This window comes from Rhinatrema bivittatum, chromosome 8, assembly GCF_901001135.1.
Source record: "Rhinatrema bivittatum chromosome 8, aRhiBiv1.1, whole genome shotgun sequence".
Lineage (NCBI taxonomy): Eukaryota > Metazoa > Chordata > Amphibia > Gymnophiona > Rhinatrematidae > Rhinatrema > Rhinatrema bivittatum.
In genome coordinates, this window is record NC_042622.1 from 163451372 (window position 1) to 163473305 (window position 21934).

The following is a 21934-nucleotide window of genomic DNA, read 5'->3' on the forward strand; positions in this document are numbered from 1 at the left end:
TCCCGTGACCCGCCCGTTAACATCATCTGTATATAAGTGAGCATAAAACGTTCGAAAGACTTCCCCAATATCTTTCTTACCTGTGACCTCTTTTCCTTGGGATTTGCTCGGACTAAATGTGCTAGCTGTTTACTGGCTTTGTTGCCGAAGTGAAAAAAAAGTTATGCTCTGCTATCTGTAAGCCCTTAGCTGTCCGTTGTTGTAACTGTGCATTTAAATCTCTGAATATTGCAAAGTAATTGGCAAAATGGGACCTGGAGGCATGCAATGTGAGCTGATGCTTGGCCTGTATTAGTTTGGCTTCTAAACTGATAATCGCCGTGTCCATCCTCCGTCGATGAGAGGCTACAAAAGATATTATCTCCTCATCACACTACCTTCCCTGTTTCCCAGAATAATTGGGGGTTAGAGTTTTGTGTTGAGAATTATGCCTCACAAATTCCTCCCATTTCTCCCTCAAATGTGTTTGGAATTCAGGATTTTGGTGGAGAAAACCCAGGAATCTCCATCTGCATTCTCCAGATTCCCTAATTTGAATTTGATATCTAGCCAAATTATTGCATGGTCCGATATGACTTGGGGGCCCACTGTTGCTTCCTAGAGAACTCAGCCTTGGGCATTTAATCAATCCGGGACATAGACCCGTGTGCCCGAGAGATGTGAGTGTAATCTTTCTTGCTCAGGTGAAGCACCCTCCAGGTGTCTAACTCCAGCTCCTCACATAAGAAAGCCACCCCTTTATCCCTATGGTTAAGAGAGCTGGGGCCTGCTGGGTTCTTATCCAGAAGCGGATCATGGGTTATATTAAAGTCTCCAGCTATCACTAAAGATCCACTAGCATGCGCAGTAATTTGCGTTAGTATGTAACCAAAAAAACTATGGGTATAGTTATTTGGGGCGTATATATATTACATATTGTTATCGCCTTGTCATGTAATTTACCGATTATCACCACAAATCTGCCTTCATCATCATGAACTGTTTTGATCAACTGAAAGTTGGCCGAGTTGTGGATCAAGATAACTATCCCAGCTTTTTTCCCCTGAGCCGGAGTATAATAGCAGGCCCCCATCCATCCTTTAACCAATTTGCGGCTTTTAACAGATGTCAAATGCGTTTCTTGCAAACACGCAATTGTAAGCCTTGCATTTTTTCAGCTGTTGCAAGACGTTTTGTCTCTTAAGCGGGGACCCCAGACCGTTCACATTCCATGATATAATTCTAGCTTGATCACTCATAACCCCCACATATGAAGATTGACAGCATAGGCTAACAGTCGCTTTCCTGATTTCCCCTCTTCGTACCACAGGCAGGACACCTTCATTCCCTGCCCCTCATTTTCCGGTCTCCTTTTCCTAGGACTGCCCTTTGTCAAGCCGCTCTTCACTTCCCCCCTCTCTCTCATGGTTCTCCTTCTGGGTCGATGATCTCCTCAATCCACCGAGAGTCCCCGTGTTACCTCTTCTTGCCCTGTTTACGCCAGATGCAACTGCCACCAGTTTCTCTGCAGCGTTTCTCCATGGTCCTTTTTTTAGTTAATCATTCCTTATTGAGTTCCAGCAGAGTCAGGAGTTTTGTTTCTCCTTCAGCCACTTATCCCATCCAAGAACGTCTTCGCCTCGTCCACTGAGGTGAAGACTTTGATGGTACCTTTGTGCCATACTTTTTTTTTTGCTGGAAACTGCAGCATAAACTTTATTTGCCTCTGAAACAACACCGAGCAGATCTGAGAAAAAGCCCTTCTTTGGGTGGAGACCTGTGCTGAGTAATCCTGAAAAAATTCTCACTCTTGGATTCATAGCTGAGATCTGATATTTTTCGGTACACCTGGAGAATGACTTCTTTGTGTGCATAGTTTAGTAATTTTGCAATTACAATCCTGGATCTTTGCTCATTATCCTTTTGCGGCCCAATTCTGTGCGCGCTTTCAATTTTTAAAGTGGCTTTGAAGTTCGGGATATTTAAGGAGTCAGGAAGCCACTTTTCAAGGAAGGACTCCATTCCCTGTCTGTTATGGATTCCGGGAACCCCAGAAATCTTAAATTTTAACTGCGGAATCTGTTTTCCAGATCTATTTTTTGGGCCTGCGCCTTTACAGTATTTTCCAAATGAAGCATTTTGGCAGTGATAGCTTGGGTGTCATCTTCTAAAACTGACATTCCTCCTTCTAGCTATTCAAACCTTGGGTTCCATTCATCTAATGCCAGTTTTACCTCTGTGATTTGTGCTACAATTTGAGCAAGTTTGGCAACCAGCGCCTCCAGCATTGCTGTTTTCAGCTCGGCAGCCGTGCCTTCCTGTGCTTGCCTCTGAGGACTGCTGCCCCTGCCGCCGCCATTTTGGGGTCTGGGAGCTTGGGCTTTTCCTTCTCCTTTGTGCCGGTTTTTGGGGGCATTCCCGCGGGCGATTGCTGCATAAATGTGGCGATTGACATCCACTGAGTAATTGGTGAGGTTGCGCCGCCCGGAAGAGTTTTTGCAGCTTTTTTTGACGCGAGACACGTCCTCCGCTGCTCACCACTTCATGTGACCCCAATGCTATTTTTTTTTTATTTGTTCTACAACCACTTTTGATTTTATCTAATTTTGCTTTTTTTTTTCTCTCATTTCTTCTCCCTGCAGCAGATCACCTTTGTAAGAAAGCCTGTCCATACCTACTGTTTCCGTCATTGCCTGCTACGCTACTAAATGGATTTGATCTACTATAGCTAAAGTAAAGAACTAAAAGATACTGCTAAGCGTGGAAAGAGGAATGTGAACTAAAACCATGGATTCAGTCTATTGTCAGCAATGAGAGTAAGGCTATGTGCAAATTTTGAAAGTGCACATCATGCAGACCTTCTGAAACTTGCAAAAAGTCAAACTCTCAATATGGGAGATGGGATGGTGGTCAAAAAAAGCAAACAATGTTAAGAATTATTAGGAAGGGAATAGTAAAGAAAACAGAAAATGTCATAATGCCTCTGTATTGCTCAATGGTTAGACCACACCTTGAATACCGTGACAGTTCTGGTCCGGGCATCTCAAAAAAAGATAGAGTTGCACTGGAAAAAGTACAGAGAAGGGTGACCAAAATGATAAACTGGATGGAATGGCGCCCCTATGAGAAAAGGTTAAAGATTTTAGGGCTGTTTAGCCTGGAAAAGAGACTGCTGAGGGAGGATATGATAAGAAGTCTATAAAATCATGAAAATGCTTGAATGGGTAAATGTAAATCGGTTATTTACTATTTTGGATAATACAAGGACTAGGGGGCCTCCATGAAGTTAGCAAGTAGCACATTTAAAACATCATCTTCACTCAACACACAATTAAGCTCTGGCATTCATTGCCAGAGGATGTGGTTAAGGCCGCTAGTGTAGCTGGGTTTAAAAAAGGTTTGGATAGTTCCTGGAGAATTCCATAAACTGCTATTAATAGGGATTAGCCACTGCTTATTGCTGGCTTTAGTAGCATGGGTTCTATTTAATGTTTGGATTCTTGCCAGGTACTTGTTACTTGGATTGGCCACAGCTGGAGACAGGATACTGGGTTTGGTTCCTTGTATGTACCCGGATCAGTCCAGTGGGTTGAGCCTCCTTTCCAGCAGATGAAGACAAAGAAAAACTCGAAGGGTATCCTATATCAGGACAGTTCTCCCCCGTCAGTATTTCTCTGTCTCCAGCAGGTGAAGGTGGCAGAACCTGCGGTTCCCATTTTGTTTTCAAATATTCCTATATTTGAGGAAGTTTCTTTCCCTCATCTTTCTTTTCTGCATCAAGCAAGTACTACATTTATTTGAAAAAGCTAATTTACCATTTCAGGGGAAGGTGGCCGTGAGCTGCCTTTCTCCTTCAGTGTTCACTCTTATATGCCTCCCTGAGGCAATTTTAAATCCTGGGGGGGTTTTCCCCTTGAATTTTTTCAGCCTAGGATTTCTTCCTGGTGACCCACTGCCTGGCTCCGGGGCGATATTAGTGGTCCAATCCCTCCCCCGTTGAGGACCCCTGAGATGATTGCCGCCTCGGGTCCACTTACATAGAGAAGTCACATTCCTCTGTGTTTGGTGCAAATAAAGTAAAAAAAAAAAAAAAAAAAGAAGGCAAGAAGAAAAACCGGACTAGGGGGAAGGAGCAGTTTATAAAATGTTTTACTTTTTCTCCCACTCTCAGCCAGGTGCAGGAGGTTTGTTCTGTCTCAAATTAACAGATTAGATTAGGACAAGAGATCCAATGTTGCATGCCACAGAGGGATTATTAGGATATGTGATTTGGGAACTGTTTGAACAGAGCACTAAGGAACAGCCCACACATCCCTCTCACATCCTGGGGTCCCCTGCATAGCAACACTACAGAGAAATATGATTTTGAGTTTTCCCACTCAAACACATCCATCTACTTCTATACTGCTATGCAACTTTACTCCATAGGTTCCTGTTCCATCATGCTTCCCTCAGATGTCATCTCCTGTTCTAGTCACACTTCTTGTGCCTTACAGCAGGCAAAAATCACTGGAGGAGGCATGGATGCAGTTCCATCCTACTGGTTCCACTTCAACACCAGTAGACTGGAAAACATCAGGAAATGTAAAGCTTGGACTGCCTTACAGCATGATGGGAGTCAGACAATGCCTTACAGCAAGCCTGTTTTTGATTTTCAGCTGAGTATGTGTTGCTCAAGTGACAGACTGTAAATAAAGCATTGTAGAGACGGGCACATAAAGCACCCGGATGCTCCCACTTTTCCCCTGCAAGGAGGCTTGCAGTGATTGCCTAACTGCCACTTGACTTGAAGAGGCAGTGGGCAGCAGTCGCTTCCAGAATCTCAAGAAAAATCCCATAGCACATTGCCGACATTTTAAATACTTTTTTAAAATTAATCTCAGTATTTGGAAAAATGAGGACTGCTGTCTAAATGTAGTAAATTTTAATGAAAGCATATGGAGCCGAGGCACCTGCACCTCTGCCCATTTCTCCCCCTCACATATCCCAAGTCCACAGCATTAAAGCTGACTTCTTCTGCTCCCACTCAATCCTGCCACCAGAGGGAGCTCACTCCATTGCTAGCTCCTGAACATCCGTCGCGCTCCTCACCCATGGCACCGGCTCTGGCACATATGGGTCACAGGTCCATTTGGGAAAGACACGCTTATACAGGTTCATCAACACTGTGTCCTGTGACTTCAGCTGTTTGTTGAAAAAGCACTTCATATGCCCATGGGTGCCTGTTTAAAAGACAGAAAGCAAGTCTTCAGCACGCTCAAGTCTTATCATTGATGGGGATGTACAGAACTGCAGGCATGACGTGAGAGAGCAGGGAGGAGGCATGTCACACAAGAAGTTATTCTTGTTCTCCTAAGTTTCTTGATCATAAGTAATTTTATAATTACTAATAAGTATTCTATAGCATTTATGCTTTAGTTTTGTGCTTTGATTTTGCTAGACAGGCAGACGCTGCAGGTAGAAGTGCTGTACAAGCTAAAAAGCTACTAGGCCACAGAATTATAAAGATATATTTAGAAACACACCAAGGTCAGTTTTAGCATTGTAGCTTAGGTGCAAGCCCATAGATAGTATTTGCATATTCCCTGTACGTACCAGGATCAGTCCAGACTCCTGGGTTTTGCCCCCCCTCTAGCAGATGGAGACAGAAGTTTATAAACAAAAAACTCCGCCTACATATAGGCTGGTGCCACCTACAGTCTGGCAGTATTCTTCTGTCTCCTAGCAGGTGGAGAGGGTGCAAAACCTACAGTCTGTGTTAGGCCTACGTTGGTTAGGTGGTTTTTTTTTTTTGTAAAAAAAAAAAAAAAGAAAAGGTAGGAAAGGTTGGTGTTTTGTTTTCTAGTGGGAAGGGACCGCAGAGGCTTGCCTGCTGGTCCCAATCCCCGCCTCCCAGGGGAAGTTAGGGTCCTGAGGGGACTGTTCCCCCTGGTAGAGGCAGCCGAGGAGTGGGAGAGCCCCACGTACCGGCTCCACAGGGCTGGGGGTGATACCGGGGGTCCCGGCTCACTCCCCCCAGCCGGCTCCGGATACGAGGTAAGCAGTTAAAAAAAAAAAAAAAAAAAAAGAAATTTTTGTTTCTCATTTATTTTGTCTGCTGTGTGTGTGCTGTGTGTGCTTGTGCTTGCTAGGCTGTGCTTGCTCGCGGTGGCTGGGACCCGCCGATCAGGGGAGAATCTTGATTTTTTTTTTTTCTTCTCTCTCTGCCTCCGTTCGCCTCCTTTTCGCCGCGGCAGTGTGAAGATGCCTCGGCAGGCATCGTGCAGGGCCTGCGGGTCCGCGACAGCCTCTGTTCCGCGTGCGTGGGCGGCGGCGAAGGAGGGTCGGCGGTGACTTCGGCGTCTCGGCGGGGTAGACAGGACCGCGAGGTAGCAGCGTTCCCGGAGCGGACGGCGGCGAGTTCGTCGCGGACGGCGGCGAGTTCGTCAGGGACGGCGGCCATTTTGCCAGCGTTTTCGGCGGGAACGGCGGCCATTTTCGCAGCGCGGGCAGCACAGGTTAGCGCGGGCCGGCAGACCAGCGCTCAGGTGCGGGACCCACCGCGTTTGTCCCCCCAGAGGGTGTCTGGAGGCGAAGAAGGGCCGTTAGGGTCCAGGTCTCCTGCGGATGATTCCCCCGAGGATGGGGAAGAGGAGGAGGGGTCATCGGACTCCTCCTTTAACTCGCGGTTCGTGTTACTGATGCATAAGGCGTTTAAAGCTCGCCGCCTGGCTCGGAAGAGAGGTCCCGGGGTCCCGGCTTCTGAGAGCGGAGCGCCAGCGGTCAAGGCCCCAAAATCCAGTACGGGGGGAGGGGGGCTGTCTAGGCCCCGGCCCAGACCAAGGCCTCTTCGTTCCAGGGGGGCGGAGGGGCCTTCGCTCTCCTCGTCAGAGTCAGAGGCGCTGGCGGATCCGGAGGAGGATCTTGACTGCCCATCCCAGCCCCCGAGGGGGGTTGAGGGGGATGAAGAGCTGGAGCCTAAGGATGCAGGGACTCTGCACGCTGCGGATGGGGACGATCCGAAGGTAGTTCGGTTGTTCCATAGGGATGAGCTAGGGCCCCTCATCCCGGAAATCCTGGGGGAACTGGGAATCCCACTTCCCCAGGTAGAATCTCGTCTGGGTCAGACGGATCCGGTTGTCTTGGGCCTCAGGGGTCCCTCGTCGGCGTTTCCACTACATTTCTCGGCATCGGATTTGATGTTAAAGGAGTGGGATACTCCGGATTTGGGACTCAAGGTAGCTAAGGCTATGGATAAATTATATCCACTGCCGGAGGACGTTTTGGAACTTTTGCGCCTGCCAAAACTTGATTCGGCGGTGGCGGCGGTTACCAAAAAGACCACCATCCCGGTAACGGGTGGTACGGCTCTCAAAGATATACAGGATAGGAAGTTAGAGGTTCAACTGAAGCGTATCTTTGAGGTCTCGGCGTTGGGTATCCGGGCCGCGGTTTGTAGTAATTTTTCGTTGCGAGCCGGTTTACGCTGGGCACAGCAGCTGTTGGCGAATGAGTCTCTATCGACAGAGGAGGCGAGACAGGCGAGTCGTTTGGAGGCGGTCATCGCGTATAGTGCGGACGCTTTTTATGATCTTCTGCGCACTTCGGCACGGACCATGGTCTCTGCAGTAGCGGCGCGGCGACTATTGTGGCTTCGCCATTGGGCGGCGGATGGTACCTCCAAGGCTAGGTTAGGCTCTCTTCCCTTTAAGGGGAAGTTGCTCTTTGGTAAGGAGTTGGAGGATATCCTAGAATCCTTGGGGGAGAATAAAGCGCACCGTTTACCGGAGGATAGATACCGCTTCCGGGGTGCTCCAGCCGCTCGGTCGCGTTTTCGTGGGGGCCGTAGAACTCGTGCGGCGAGAGGATCGAACTCTTCGTTCCGTCACGGTGCGGCCCGCCAACAATCGTACTCGCAGTCCTTTCGTGGGCGTCGCTTCGGCCGTCCGGGTGCCGGTCAGGCTGTACAGGGCAGTAAGCCAGCACAATGAAGTGAGGCCGGTCCGTTCCTCGGTTCCTCCGGTTGGCGGCAGGTTAAGCCGGTTTTACGAGGAATGGACCAAGATTACGTCGGATCAGTGGGTCCTAGAGGTGATAAAACACGGCTACGCGTTAGATTTTTCACGCCGTCCGGCTCCGGCTTTTCTGGTGTCCCCTTGCGGGTTTTCAGAAAAGCGCCGGGCGGTGCGGGAGACTCTGGCGCGGTTGCGCGACCTCGGGGCTGTCGTTCCGGTTCCGTCCGGCGAACTCCGACAGGGCCGGTATTCCATTTATTTCGTGGTACCCAAGAAGGAGGGGACGTTTCGTCCCATCCTCGACTTGAAGAGTGTCAACAAGTGTCTAAGGGTTCCGCGTTTTCGAATGGAAACTTTGCGGTCCGTGATCGCGTCGGTCAGAAAAGGAGAGTTTATGGCCTCTCTGGACCTCACAGAGGCGTACCTGCACATTGGGATTCGACGGGAGCACCAACGGTTTCTCCGTTTTGCGGTACTGGGACAACATTACCAGTTTCAAGTGTTGCCATTTGGCCTCGCAACGGCTCCGCGCACGTTCACCAAGATTATGGTGGGTGGTGGCGGCGAGACTCCGCCAGGAGGGGCTGTTGGTGCATCCATACTTGGACGATTGGCTGATTCGGGCCAAGTCGAGGACTCTTTGTCAGCTGGCGATTCAGCGGGTGCTGCACCTGTTACGCTCACTGGGCTGGGTGGTCAACCTGGCCAAGAGTCATCTGGTGCCGTCGCAATCCCTGGAGTATTTGGGGGCGGTGTTCAACACGTGTCAAGGCACGGTGGCCCTAACGCAAGAGCGTATCCTCAAGCTACAGAGACAAATTTGCAGGTTGTTGAACAAACCGGTCCCAGTGGTCTGGGACTATCTGCAGGTCTTGGGCTCTATGAACTCCACGCTAGAGTTAGTTCCATGGGCGTTTGCACATATGCGTCCCTTGCAGTCCGCGTTGCTCTCCCGGTGGAGCCCGGTTTCGGAGGAATTTTTCCTCAGCCTGCCGTTGACCCAGGAAGCCAGAGACAGCTTGCCATGGTGGCTCTGCCAGGAAAACTTGAGTTGCGGGGTTTCGTTGGAAACTCCGTCGTGGACGGTGGTTACCACGGATGCCAGTCTGCTCGGTTGGGGAGCAGTCTGTCTCGGTCGAGCGGTTCAGGGAACATGGTCGGCTCGGGAGGCGTCGTGGTCCATCAATCGGTTGGAAACTCGAGCGGTGCGATTGGCTCTGGTGAAGTTCCTCCCGCTTCTCCGCGGGCGTTCCGTCAGGATTCTGTCGGACAATGCGACTACGGTGGCTTATATCAATCGTCAGGGGGGAACCCGGAGTCAGCCGGTAGCGGCAGAAGCTCGGTCGTTGATGATATGGGCGGAGGCCCATCTGAGCAGTATCGCGGCTTCCCACATAGCCGGGGTGGAAAATGTCCAGGCGGATTTTCTCAGTCGGCATTGGTTGGATCCCGGGGAGTGGGAGCTCGCGGAGGCCGCCTTCAGGCTCATTTGCGATCGGTGGGGCACACCAGCGGTGGACCTGATGGCCACATTCCGCAATGCAAAGGCTCCTCGATTTTTCTCTCGTCGCCGGGAGACGTTGGCGGAAGGAGTGGATGCACTGGTAGTTCAGTGGCCGAGGGATGTGTTACTTTACGTGTTTCCTCCGTGGCCGCTTATCGGACGGGTGCTGCGTCGCATAGAGCAGCATCCGGCGGAGGTGATCGTGGTGGCTCCAGAATGGCCAAGAAGGCCCTGGTTCGCGGATCTGGTAAATCTAGCGGTCGAGGGGCCACTTCGGTTTCCGTTTCTGCCGGATCTCCTCCATCAAGGGCCCGTTTGTTTCGACCTGGTGCATCGCTTTTGTCTAGCGGCATGGCTTTTGAGAGGCAGCGGTTGAGCTCTAAAGGATACGCGCCTTCCGTGGTGTCCACGCTGTTGCATTCCCGAAAGAAGTCTACGTCTCTGGCGTACATGCGCGTGTGGCGGCTGTTTGAGACTTGGTGTGTGCATCGCGGCACAGCGCCTACCCGGACGACTATTCCGGATATTCTGCTGTTTCTCCAGGAGGGGCTGGCTAAGGGCCTGTCCTGTAGTACTTTGCGGGTGCAAGTGGCAGCGCTAGGATCTTTTCGAGGGAGAGTGCACGGAGTTTTGGTAGCGCAGCATCCGGATGTGGTGCGTTTCCTTCGGGGGGCAAAACAGTTACGCCCTCCGTTTCGTCCTCCGTGTCCGTCTTGGGATTTGAATGTGGTTCTTAAAGCGCTGTGTAAGGCACCGTTTGAGCCTCTGCGACACGTCACTCTTAAGGACTTGACGCTCAAGGTGGTATTTTTGGTGGCTATGGCATCGGCGCGGCGGATTTCTGAGCTGCAGGCTCTGTCGTGTCGAGAGCCTTTTCTGAGGATTTCGGATTCGGGAGTCTCCTTGCGTACTGTGCCGTCCTTTCTACCAAAAGTGGTTTCGTCCTTTCACGTCAATCAGACGGTGGAGTTGCCATCGTTCGGTCAGGGACAGTCTTCGGATCCCTTAGCTAGGGACCTGCGGAAGCTGGATGTTCGGCGCGTCTTGTTACACTATTTGGAGAGTACTAATGTGTTCAGGGTCTCCGATCATCTGTTCGTCCTCCATGGTGGTCCCCGGCGAGGTAAAGCGGCTTCCAAGACTACAATTGCTCGTTGGTTGAAGGAAACCATTCGCTCAGCGTATCTGTTGGCGGGGAAGCCGTTGCCGGTGGGTCTGAAAGCCCACTCGACTCGCGCCCAGGCGGCATCCTGGGCGGAATGCCAACATATTCCTACAGAGGAGATCTGTAGGGCGGCCACTTGGAAGTCAGTCCATACTTTTGCCCGGCACTATCGTTTGGATGTGAAGGCGCCAGGGCCATCGGGATTTGGAGAAGGGGTGCTTAGAGCAGGCCTCTCCGGCTCCCACCCTCAGTAAGGGAAGCTCTGGTACATCCCAGGAGTCTGGACTGATCCTGGTACGTACAGGGAAAAGAAAATTAGGTTCTTACCTTTTGCTAATTTTCGTTCCTGTAGTACCGAGGATCAGTCCAGAGTCCCGCCCAGTATTGCGATTGTTTGCCGGGAGAGGATGTGTGGTCTGTGTGCTGTTTTTTGCTGAAATATGTTTGTTTGTTGGTTACCTCGAGTTCGGTACCCAGTTGGGTGGAGTTAAGCGTCAGTTTGGCTTAGTTTGGAGGTAATCTTCAGTGTTCTTTGGGTTATTGTTGCGGGTTATCCTGCTACTTTGACATTCAGTAATACTGCCAGACTGTAGGTGGCACCAGCCTATATGTAGGCGGAGTTTTTTGTTTATAAACTTCTGTCTCCATCTGCTAGAGGGGGGGCAAAACCCAGGAGTCTGGACTGATCCTCGGTACTACAGGAACGAAAATTAGCAAAAGGTAAGAACCTAATTTTCTTTTTCAAAGCAAGAGTGAATTTACGCAGAGCAAGGGCAAACTTACATACAGTTATTTGGATTGTCTATAATAAAAGGCCAACCAAATATTTTGACAATCATGTAACCTACTTATTGCTTTAGGAACTGGAAATGTACAAGTAAATCCTACATAAAATGCCTTATCAGTAAAATCATTTGAGAGAGAGTTTAAACACTAGTGTCTTGCGTGGCACTGTATGCCTTATATTATTTGTAGCATTTAATAACAAAGAAGTTTTTCTCCATAGCTGTTGGCACTAAGCATTTATTGAACCACCACATCATCCCCCTCCTTTTACTGCCTCTCCCCCTCAGCCAATCACTTCTCCATCCCTTCCTTCTCAAATACTTACTCCTCCAATCTCACCCTTCCCAATAGTAATCTTTCCATTTTTTGCTCTCCCTCCCTCCCTGATGAAACCCCGCCTCTTTCTCTACCCCTAACAAGTCATCCTCTTCTCGTCATACTCCCTGAGCCAGTTCCATCTCCCTCTCTCAATCTCCTCTTATTCACCTCTCCATTCCCTCCCGTCCCAAGCTGTGGCTAGTGGAACAGAGCTGAAAGAGAGCTAGAGGTCAAGAGGCTCAGCCTAAGCTCAGAGCTTGCAGTGCTGCAGTAACACAGTACAAGGGAGGCCTCCATGGCAGCTGAGCAGCCCAACTTACCTAAAGGCTCTTTAATGTGACCTCTGCAGCCCCACTTCGTTCGCAGCTCCACTAGTTTAAACCATAACACATCCTCTTACATAAAGAAAAAACAGACAAGGATGAGAATACAAATTTAAAAAAAGATGGAAGCTTATACAATTCTGGTTACAAATGAAATAAACACAATTCACAATGTGTCACCAGCAGTAGTCACAGACCCTTCTCTCTGCATGAGTGGTAAGTGAAACTGGCTTCATGGAATAACAGCTAATGCCTTCTGCACAGATCTACTAAACACAGGCACCATGGGCTTACAGTTATAACAGCGGTACATGGTACAGATGTGAATTTTCTCATTGCTTTGGCAAGTTCTGGGATTCAGAGAAGCTAAACATGAACAACTGATCTGAGCACCTCAAACTTTCTGAACTATGCACATTTTCCCCCGCTGTAGTGAAGTGGCGAGATAGTGGGCTATTTTTAATTAAACACTTTTGGGATAAGGGATTTCTGTATTATGCTGATCTCGGGACGAGTCTGATCTTGGGGACCCTGCCTCCAAAATTAATCTCAAGCAGGGTACCTGCAGATGAGAAAAGCTATGGGGGTTTGTTTGATATCCAGGAGTTCAGGCGACCTTTGAATAGACTGGAAATCTTTCTTAGTGAAAGTAAGGGTTTAAAAAGTGGCATATCAATTATATATTGCAGCATTTGGAGAGAGTACGCCTCAGTCGTTAATTGATGCGTGGAATTTGATCCAGCCTTACATATTGTTTCCAAAGAGTTGAAGGGTATCCGGCATAATATGCACCATATATCCATTTGTAATAAGAAGTCTGAGCCAATGGTTAAACTGCTGCACAGGACATACCATATGCCTGCAAATAAGATGTGTTGGAGCTGTCCCGAGATAAAGAACTTTTGAGGTGAAGTTACTCAAGAGATCTCAGACATAATAGATCAGCCCATGCATATGACTCCGCAACTTGGGTCTTCTGGGAAGACGGCAGGGGGTCTATGGTCCCTATGCAGCATTAACTGATGGTTGCCAGTCTTACGATAGCCACTTTCTGGAAGTTGCATCCTAGCTTAAACCATTGGTGCTCCAAATCTAAAATAGTGGCAGACCTTGAACTGCTCAGACACCTTTCAAAGGACAAGAAAATCAAATATGATCAATTATGGGGAAGAGTTTGGATACATTATGGGATAAACACTTAACTGTGGTAGTATTTGATGTTAGTTTGAATGTCTCAACCAAATGTTACTGTTTCAATGATGTGATGCTCATGTCCAGGTTAGTGCTGACAACGCTAATGTTCTATCTTATTTACATGAATGTATCCTTGTTTTCTAAATAAAATGTTAAAAAAAAAAAAAACAACTTACTGTAATACTTTAGCAGCTGGAAATTAGTGAGTCTCAGAGGTGCAGTGATCCCTCCTAAGTTCCCTGCTTCACCCTTACTGTTCCACCTTCTAGCTCCACTGCCCTCCCCCACTTACCTCTATTAAAAAACATGTAGCGCACCACAGCTGTTCTCTTTAAGATTTTGAAGGGGTGTCCACTCAGAACAATCCTTTTAATAATAATCCTATCTGGATCCACTGTCAGTAGAGAGCCCGTGGCCACCAAGTCATGCATACCTGTGGAACAGGGGCAACAATCACTGTGCTTGCTACCTGATTAACAGTTTGTCAGTCACATCATGACCAATGGGTGGAGAAATGAGGTTAAAGTCAAAGTAGATTCTGTAGTGTTAACAGAAATGGAAAAAATGAACAGGCTTGGAGGTCCTTTATCTGCTGCAATGATACTATGATTTCCTGTTCATACCCCAGATCAGTCCAGACAAGTGGGTTTTGCATCCCTACCAGCAGATGGAGTCAAGAGAACAAAAACTTTTCTGAAACTGCTACATAAGCTAGAGTTCCAACCTGCGGTCCCCTCAGTATTTCTCTAACTCCAGCAGATGATAGAGGTGAAAATCCTGCAGTCTGGAGAATTAGATAAAAAAAAAAAAAATAAGAGAGACAGAACAGGATTCTCGTATGGGCTCCCTGAGGTGTTAGGCAGCTTCGTAAGCCATCCCTCAGGTGGAACAGGCCGAGCAGGGGTTTGGTACACCAGGTTTAGCTCTGCCTGAAGTCAACGAGGGGACTGAAAGCCAGTGGTTCCGGCTCCCTCCTTTCCCTTGGACTACTTCCGCTGGCCCTCCAAGGTCTGAATCACCATCCTGAAAGTATTCCCTTTCTTTTTTTCTGGAGGTATTTTTGTAGGTCTGTCTTCTTTAAAAGGCAGCGCAATTGCAAATGCTTACCAGCTGGAAGTGATTAAGTGTAGGGGGAGGAGAAAGAGAGCGAGCAGTCAAAGCCCACTGGGCACCCAGGTCGGGGGTGGGGGGGGGGGGGCTTCAATGTGGTCTGTTGGCAGGCAGCTTCCCGTCAAGCGTGAGGCACATCTAGCTCAGAGGAGCGCTAAGCGCACGCGTAATGGCAGCTGCTATGGGACACGGTTTCTACCTTGGGCATGCGGGACTGGCTGCAGTGGGTGCAGAGCTTGCAGGCAAAAGGACAGGTTTCCTCGGTCTCCACTAGGCACGTGGTACGTCTTGAGACAGCTGTGGCTTATGTGGCATATTCGTCCTATGATCTGTTTCAGACATCAGCCGGGATTACGGGGTCGGTCATATCGAGCATTTCTTTGGTTACACAATTCGTCAACGGACATCTGGTCCGAGTCCCAGTTCAGTAATCTCCTCTTTAAGAGAAGGTTAGTGGGTGGCTAGGATCTGGAGCAACTAGTACATTTTTGGGGGGAGTCCAAAGGGCTAAAGTTGCCTGAAGAGGGGGCATCGCTCCAACAGGGGGACTTTCTCATCTCAGATGCAAGGATCAGAGCAGCAGCAGTCCTTTCAGAGTCTGCGTAATTCAACCTGGGATAACTCTGGTCAAGTGGGCCGGAGGCAACAAGGCCACACAATGAAGGGAGGCTAGTCCACTCTTCTCAAAAAAAAAAAAAAAAGGCAATCGGAGGGAGATTGCTCCTTTATTATGAGGCGTAGACTTAGGGGTACTGGACATGATAAGAGGCAGCTTCACTTAAGACTTTGCTCGTCCTGTCCAATGAGGCTCATGAGTTCCCCTTGCATTTACAGCTTCTGGAGCCAATGATGACTGTGCCTCCAGAGGAACTGGGGAAAGGCAGATATTCAAATCAATTTTAGAGTGTCAAAGGAAGTATACACTTTATGGCCCATTCTGGATCTGAAGATCAGTGTGGCATTCCAGGTACCTCATTGTTTCATGGAAACATTGCAAACTGCCACTCTTACTGATTTCAAAATGGGGTTTCTGGCATCGGACTGACAAAGGCTTCTCAGGACATTAGAAGCTTCTGCGGTTGACCCTAGGGGAGCATTTTTAGTTCAAGGAGCTCTACAGATAGGCTTGGTGACTGCTTCTCAGACCCCAAGGTGATGGTGATGGTAGTTGTAATAGTAGCTGCGGCCATGCGAAGAGAAGGGTTCTTGGAACAGATCCTCACAGCAAAGTCAGAAGACATCATTCCTTGCTGTGTGTGATGCAGAAGTTGCGGTCTCTGGGCTGGGTGATGAACCTAGCATAGCGCAGCCTTAGTCCCTTCCAATCCCTGGAGTATCTGGGGGCGAAGTTCGATAACAGGTTGGGAAGAGTGTTCCTCCTGGTGGACAGGGTGATGAAGTTGCAGGCTCAGGTCCATTGTCTATTGTGGCTTTGGTACCCAAAAAGTGTGGGGATATTTGCAAGTCCTGGGTGCTTTGACTTCTGCGCTGGATTTAGTTCCGTGGGCATTTACACAAATACAGTCTCTCCCGAATTCTTCCTCTGAGAAATTTCAGCTCCTGACACCGCTTCAAGGGATTACCAGGTCCAGTCCTTCGTGCTGGCTTTCTTGGGCCAATTTAGAGCAAGGAGTGGAGTTCGGGATCCCAGATAGGGAAGTGTGACCACCGATGCCAGCCTGACAAGGACAGATGGCTCAGGGTTGGTGATCATCCATACAAGCATTATCGACTATCATTCGTGCGGTTCGATTTTTCTCAGACAATGCGGAAACAGTGGGCTCAGTGGCTGTTTGCTTGAGCAGAAACATACTTGACAGCACTGGCAGCGTCCCATGTAGCCAGGGTGGGCAAAGTGCAAGTGGACTCTCTCAGCCGGCAGCAGTCGGACCTGGGAAAATGGGAATGAATGCCAGAAGCAACGGAGCTATTTTAGACCAGGTGGGGAGTTCCTCAGTGGGATCTCATGGTGACAAGGTGAGCAGCCGAGAGTGCAGCTCGGAAAGCATCAAAGTGTTGGTTCTTCTGTGGCCAGTGAGAGTTCTGTTAATATACTAGCAGCGCAGAGGGGCTGCATTGACACTGGTTTGCAGACTTGGTAAATCTCTCATTCGGCAGTCCTCTGAAGTTAGATCATCTTCAAGGGCCCAATCTTTTCAGATCGAGCAGATCACTTTTTGTCTCGTGGTCTGACCTTGGATAGGAAGTGGTTGCGATTGAAGGGGTACTCAGAAGCAGTTATCACTGCCTTACTTCAGGCCAGCCGACTGTTCACTTCCTGGGCTCATGTCAGGGTCTGGTGTGTTGAAGAAGGGCTTGACACCATGTGAGTGTCGGTCCTCAAAATTGGGCCTTTCTGCAGAAAGGGGTTGGCATATAACTCTTCGTATTCAGATGGCAGTCTTAGGCTGTTTCTCTTAAGGTAAGGTGGATGGAGTTTCTTTGGCGGTCCATCCGGATGTGGTTTTCTGATGGGCGCTAAGCACTTACGACCTCCTTTTAGTTGTGTGTACCCCTCTTGAACCCTCTATTTAGTGCTTTTGTAGTTCACCATTTGAGCCGTTACAGGAGTCGTCCCTGAAGGTTCTCTCTCTGAATACAGTGGTTTCTAGTGGCTATCTGTTTTGGCCAGGCAAATTTCAGAACTTCAGGCCTTGTCGTGTAGGAATCCCTCTCTTCAAATTTCAGTTAATGGGTTTTTATGGCAAATGGTTCTGTCACTTTTGTCATTCTGAGTCAGCCGGTTGAATTTACTGCATTCCAGCACCTGGATGAGGCAGACCCAGCGAGTTACATTTCTTGGCTGTCAGTCGGTGTTTACTTCAGTGTGTGAAGGTTACCAATGGATTTCAAAGGTCTGATCCCCTTTTTGTGCTGTTCAGTGTAGCAAAGAAGGCATCCAAGGCTTTGAAAGTTACGATTGCGCAGTGCCCGAGAGGGGCCCTCATTTTGGATTACATATGAAAGGGAAGAGCACTTCCTGAAGAGGCCAGAGCGCAGGCAGTTTTCAGGTTTCTCTTGCAGGAGATCTGCTGTGCATCACTTCACACTTTCACCAGACATTACTGAGTAGATGTTCGGGTGCCCGATGAGATGCTGCTTGAGGAGTGTGAGTTGCGACTTGGTCTTTCATGTTCCCACCCGGTTTAGAAGAGCTTTGGTACATCTCACTTGTCTGGAATGATCTGAGGTATGAACAGGAAAGGAAAATTGGTTCTTACCTGCTAATTTTCATTCCTGTAATACCACAGATCAGTTCAGAACCCCACCTTATTGAAAGACCAATATCTCGGCTATGTGTATCATAGAGAAGACTGAAAAGTCTTGTCATTATTGTTTAACTTTCAGGGGTTTCGATCCCTGCTATGGTCATAAGGGCTCTACCTTTATTTCCCTGCTCGCATAGAGGTGGGAGTTAGGTTAGCTTTTCAATTTGTCTACATCTTGGCTTGGGTACAGGTCAATACTGAGAGATTGTAGGTGGCACTCTAGCTTATGTAGCAGTTTCAGAAAAGTTTTTGTTATCGGACTCCATCTGCTGGGTAGGGTTGCAAAGCCCACTTGTCTGGACTATCTGTGGTATTCCAGGAACAAAAATTAGCAGGTAAGAACCAATTTTCCTATAGTGCTGCAGAGATATAGAAGCGGAATATAAAAATCTAAATAAACAATTACAATGTAAAATCACATTCTGTCTTACATGCATACACATAAAACAGCAATTTCAGTCTGAACTGCAAATGTCTGCTGTGCTCACCATTACACCGCTGCCTGAACATCAGCACTGAGGCAGGAAGAAACATGATAGGTGCATAGATTGTTACCACCGTAGCAGTGTCAGGTCGCAGGAAGCGTTCAGCTTTGTGTTTATTAGCTGAAACAGAAAACACTGCAAATTAAAAATCTCCAAAAGCAGATGTCAATAGGATTATCCTGGCATGCTCAGCGAAGGCAGACTCTGCTTCTCAGGCAGTTCATGAGCAAAGTCTGGCCCTGAAGCAGCAACACTAGCCAAATACTTTCTTACAAAATCAGCAGCAAAAATCAAATCAGCAAGATCTCTTAATTTGTTCCAATCTGAGGACAGAAGCTTTTGAAAGCTGCTCCTACTCACCCTCTCATTATTGTGGATCTTAAGCAGAGGACCTGGTCTCCTGCAATTCTGCAACAAAGCAGCAAAATTCTATTCTTGTGAATCAGGGCAACCAGGAGCCTCTGTCAGTAGATCATCAGAGCCCATGTAGGAATCATGAGGATATAAGTAAAGCATGAATACAACAAAGACAGCTGAAGAGCACATCTTCAGAGCCTCAAGCAGGTGTCACACTGATACACGTAAAGCATGAATGAATACAGCAAAGACAGCTGAAGAGCACATCTTGTTTTTTAAAGTTTTATTCATATCCAAATAGGTACAGAAACGTACATACAATCTCCAGGCTAATTTAACAAAAGCACAGTAAATATAACATTAAATATGGCTTTTCATTTTCTAAATACACTCAACATGGACAAAAATTGCCTCCATACAGAGAAGCCTATCTGTATTCCATGTACCAATCTAGCATGTAATAATGCCTAACTTAAATCATAAACTGTAATATCTGTATTTGCGGCATTCAGAAACCTGTTACGTTACCCACCATCTCTCTGGCCCGAGGCAGATGCGGGACATCGAAATAGTGACAGTGCCGGGCGGATACACAGCACCTTCTTTCAGAGATCTAAACTCCTGGAGATTATCTCTAACGACAAGCTAAGTTTGAAAAATAGTAGCTTTACTGCAATAGTTGGGTTATGTCAGTAAGGAGAGTCTGGGACTAGTAACTTTAGTTTCTTTGGTTCACTTTGTTTATTATTTCAAGGATAGTTTGTTCACTATTTAAACATCAACCCAATCGTACCACTGGTAAAGCTATCAACATTTACTAGTTAACGCCAAGTATTGTATGTAGGCCTCTCACTCACAGGGTCTGCATAATATAACAGACTCCTAATTAGGTACAAGGCCACCTTACTTTAATTATAATATTTTTGTTGGAATTTTTCATTTTTTTGCACATTAAAAATGCCCCATATCAGTTCTTCAATAATCTTCTTGATTTTCATATGCTATACTCCAAAAATACGGGAGAAACAATAACTACTTATCTCGCCAATTTTGGTTAGTCACCCGACACGCGCGTGTTTCGAACCAACGGTTCTGCTTCAGGGGAATTTTCTTCCGTATCCAGTCTCAGAGGCGAACTTCTGAGCTTCCATTCCGCAAATATGAGGCTTGCATCTTTCTTTTCTTGGCTCGATTACCACGAATTTTAAATATTGCCGCGGCTCCCTTACGCCGCGTCCCTCTTTGAAAGGCACACCAACTCGAGTGATCCTATTATAGCCTAGACCGGAACCTGCGTCATCCCAACCAGTTTCCTTCCACGTCCGGTTTTCTCCTTTGGTTATTTACATTTGAAATATACAAACACTGCGAGAATCACAGCTGTTAGCATTCAATATACCACGGAGTTAAAAGGCAAGTCACCATGTTCTTTCTCATATTCTTTTTTTATTTTTTATTTATTTATTAATTAATATTCGCTGCTATTGCTGTCTCGACCAAGCGGCGTTCTCTATCACGTCCGCTACAGCGTCACTGGGCACTTGATCACATGATCTGCCTCCCGTCCACTTCAGCGTCCCTAGCAACTTGATCATTTGATCTCCATGTACACTGACAAAGTCTTCCAACGTGTATTAACAAATTCTTCATCCATTCAAACATCGTGGAAGGATTTTTATTCAATTGAATGTTTCCTCACGGAGTTCCCTTTCTTCAAAAAAGCTCCGCTCTGTACTCAGGCGAACTCTCACCACCTTTCATATCGAGAGACAGTGATCATTGTCACCTCCGATACTGTAATTGACCCTAACTACCAAGATCCACAGGGGATTTCTAGATCAAGGAATACCAGTTTATTTTTTCATTTAGACCTCCCGGGTCCATTGTGTTCAGCCAATAGATCCAGAACTGCTCCCGCATGTTGAGACGCATTTGAATATCACCGCCACGCGGGCCACTCTGCACTTGTTCCAGAATCAGCCATTTCAGATCTGTAAACTTATGTTGGCAGGTAATGCAGTGTTGTACTAGAGGTGCTGTAACCTTCTCAGTCCTAATACAGCTTCTGTGCTCTATGAGCCTGGTTCTGATCTTTCGTTTGGTCCGCCCAATATACAGAAGATTGCATGGACAAAGGATGACATAAATGACTTTTTCTGATTCACAATTTGTGAGTCCGGTCAATCTTAGAACCTTTCCTGAGTTTGGTACTTGCCACTGGTCGCCTGTAACTGTCAGGGCACACATATCACAGTGTCCGCACTCATGGTGACCACCTGACAATTTGGGCACACTTACAGACGTAAAAGTGGACTTGACCACCATGTCTCTTATATTTTGCCCCCTAAAGAATGCGAACCTCGGACCCGTTTGAAATATAGAATGTAAAGTCAATATATGCCAATGAGATCTAATAATATTCATCACTGTATTCACTTGTTTACAGTATTGTAACGTGCATGTGATCTTATGTGAAAATGGCCGTTGTTGGTACTGTAGCAGAAGTGTCCTATTGGCATATAACGCTCTTTTGTATGCTTTTTTTGACAACTGAGGCGGGATAACCCCTCTGACTGAACCTTGCCATTAAATCTGGCGCCTGCGTCCGAAACTCGGCTGTTGAAGAGCAAATCCTTCTCAACCTCAAAAATTGAGATATCGGTAACCCATTCTTTAAACCCAGAGGGTGATCACTGGAATATCTCAAAGAGAAGTGGATGATATCCGCACACAACTATCTACTACAATAGATTTAGAAACAGTGGAAGCATCCACGGCCAAATTAGAACAGGATGTAGCACAGTTTAAGAATCAGCTAAAACAGTTCAAAATACAAAAGTTTCACAGGGATGAGACGGACTATAAGAATGACAACATTTATTTTTGGAAGAACAGAAGAGGAAATAAAAGACGCCCTCACGTTACATTCCAGGATTCATCGGACGATTCTAGCCACAGTGGGAGTGAAGAGGGGAGAACAAATTCCAATACTGCACAACCGGCCCCTTTTTTAGGTACAAACAAAGAGCCTTATTACCCGAGACCATACAGAGGACGAAAAGGGACGAGGTCCTCGAATTGGCAAGGACCGACAACACGGTCGCAATACCGCAATCAGCAGAATTTTTAGAGGAAACGGGTATACATCGGGATAGAGGGGTACTCAATATATCGAGGGTGGAACTATCGGAGAGTACCTTAGAGGCGTTGGAAAAGGGATTATCGTTTATCCCTTTCTGTAAATATAATTCTTTCAAACCCGTATTGATTTATACCATTTCTTTAGGAGATTACAGTTACATCTGTTTTTTTAAAGATCAGGATAATCAGGATCGCTCTATTATAACTCCAAAATCCACCTGGATACCACCGGGTCCCATTGATTCTGCAATTGCAACATTTATGCAGTTGGTATTAAGAGACGTGGGCCAGTCAGAGAAACAGGGTTTG

The 21934-nt window shown here is 47.4% G+C and overlaps 1 protein-coding gene across 1 annotated transcript in view; it reads right to left on the reverse strand.

The window, feature by feature from the left end:
- Positions 1-4888: 4888 nt before the first annotated feature.
- TSR1 (TSR1 ribosome maturation factor) overlaps positions 4889-21934 on the reverse strand; it is a 40972-nt gene continuing 23926 nt past the window's right edge. The window contains exons 12-15 of the mRNA XM_029611500.1: positions 18131-18247; positions 13556-13696; positions 12067-12141; positions 4889-5201 (exon numbers count right to left, since the gene is read on the reverse strand). Of these exons, the coding sequence (XP_029467360.1) occupies positions 5029-5201; positions 12067-12141; positions 13556-13696; positions 18131-18247 (506 nt within the window). The 3' untranslated portion in view covers positions 4889-5028. The remainder of the gene's footprint in view (positions 5202-12066; positions 12142-13555; positions 13697-18130; positions 18248-21934) is intronic.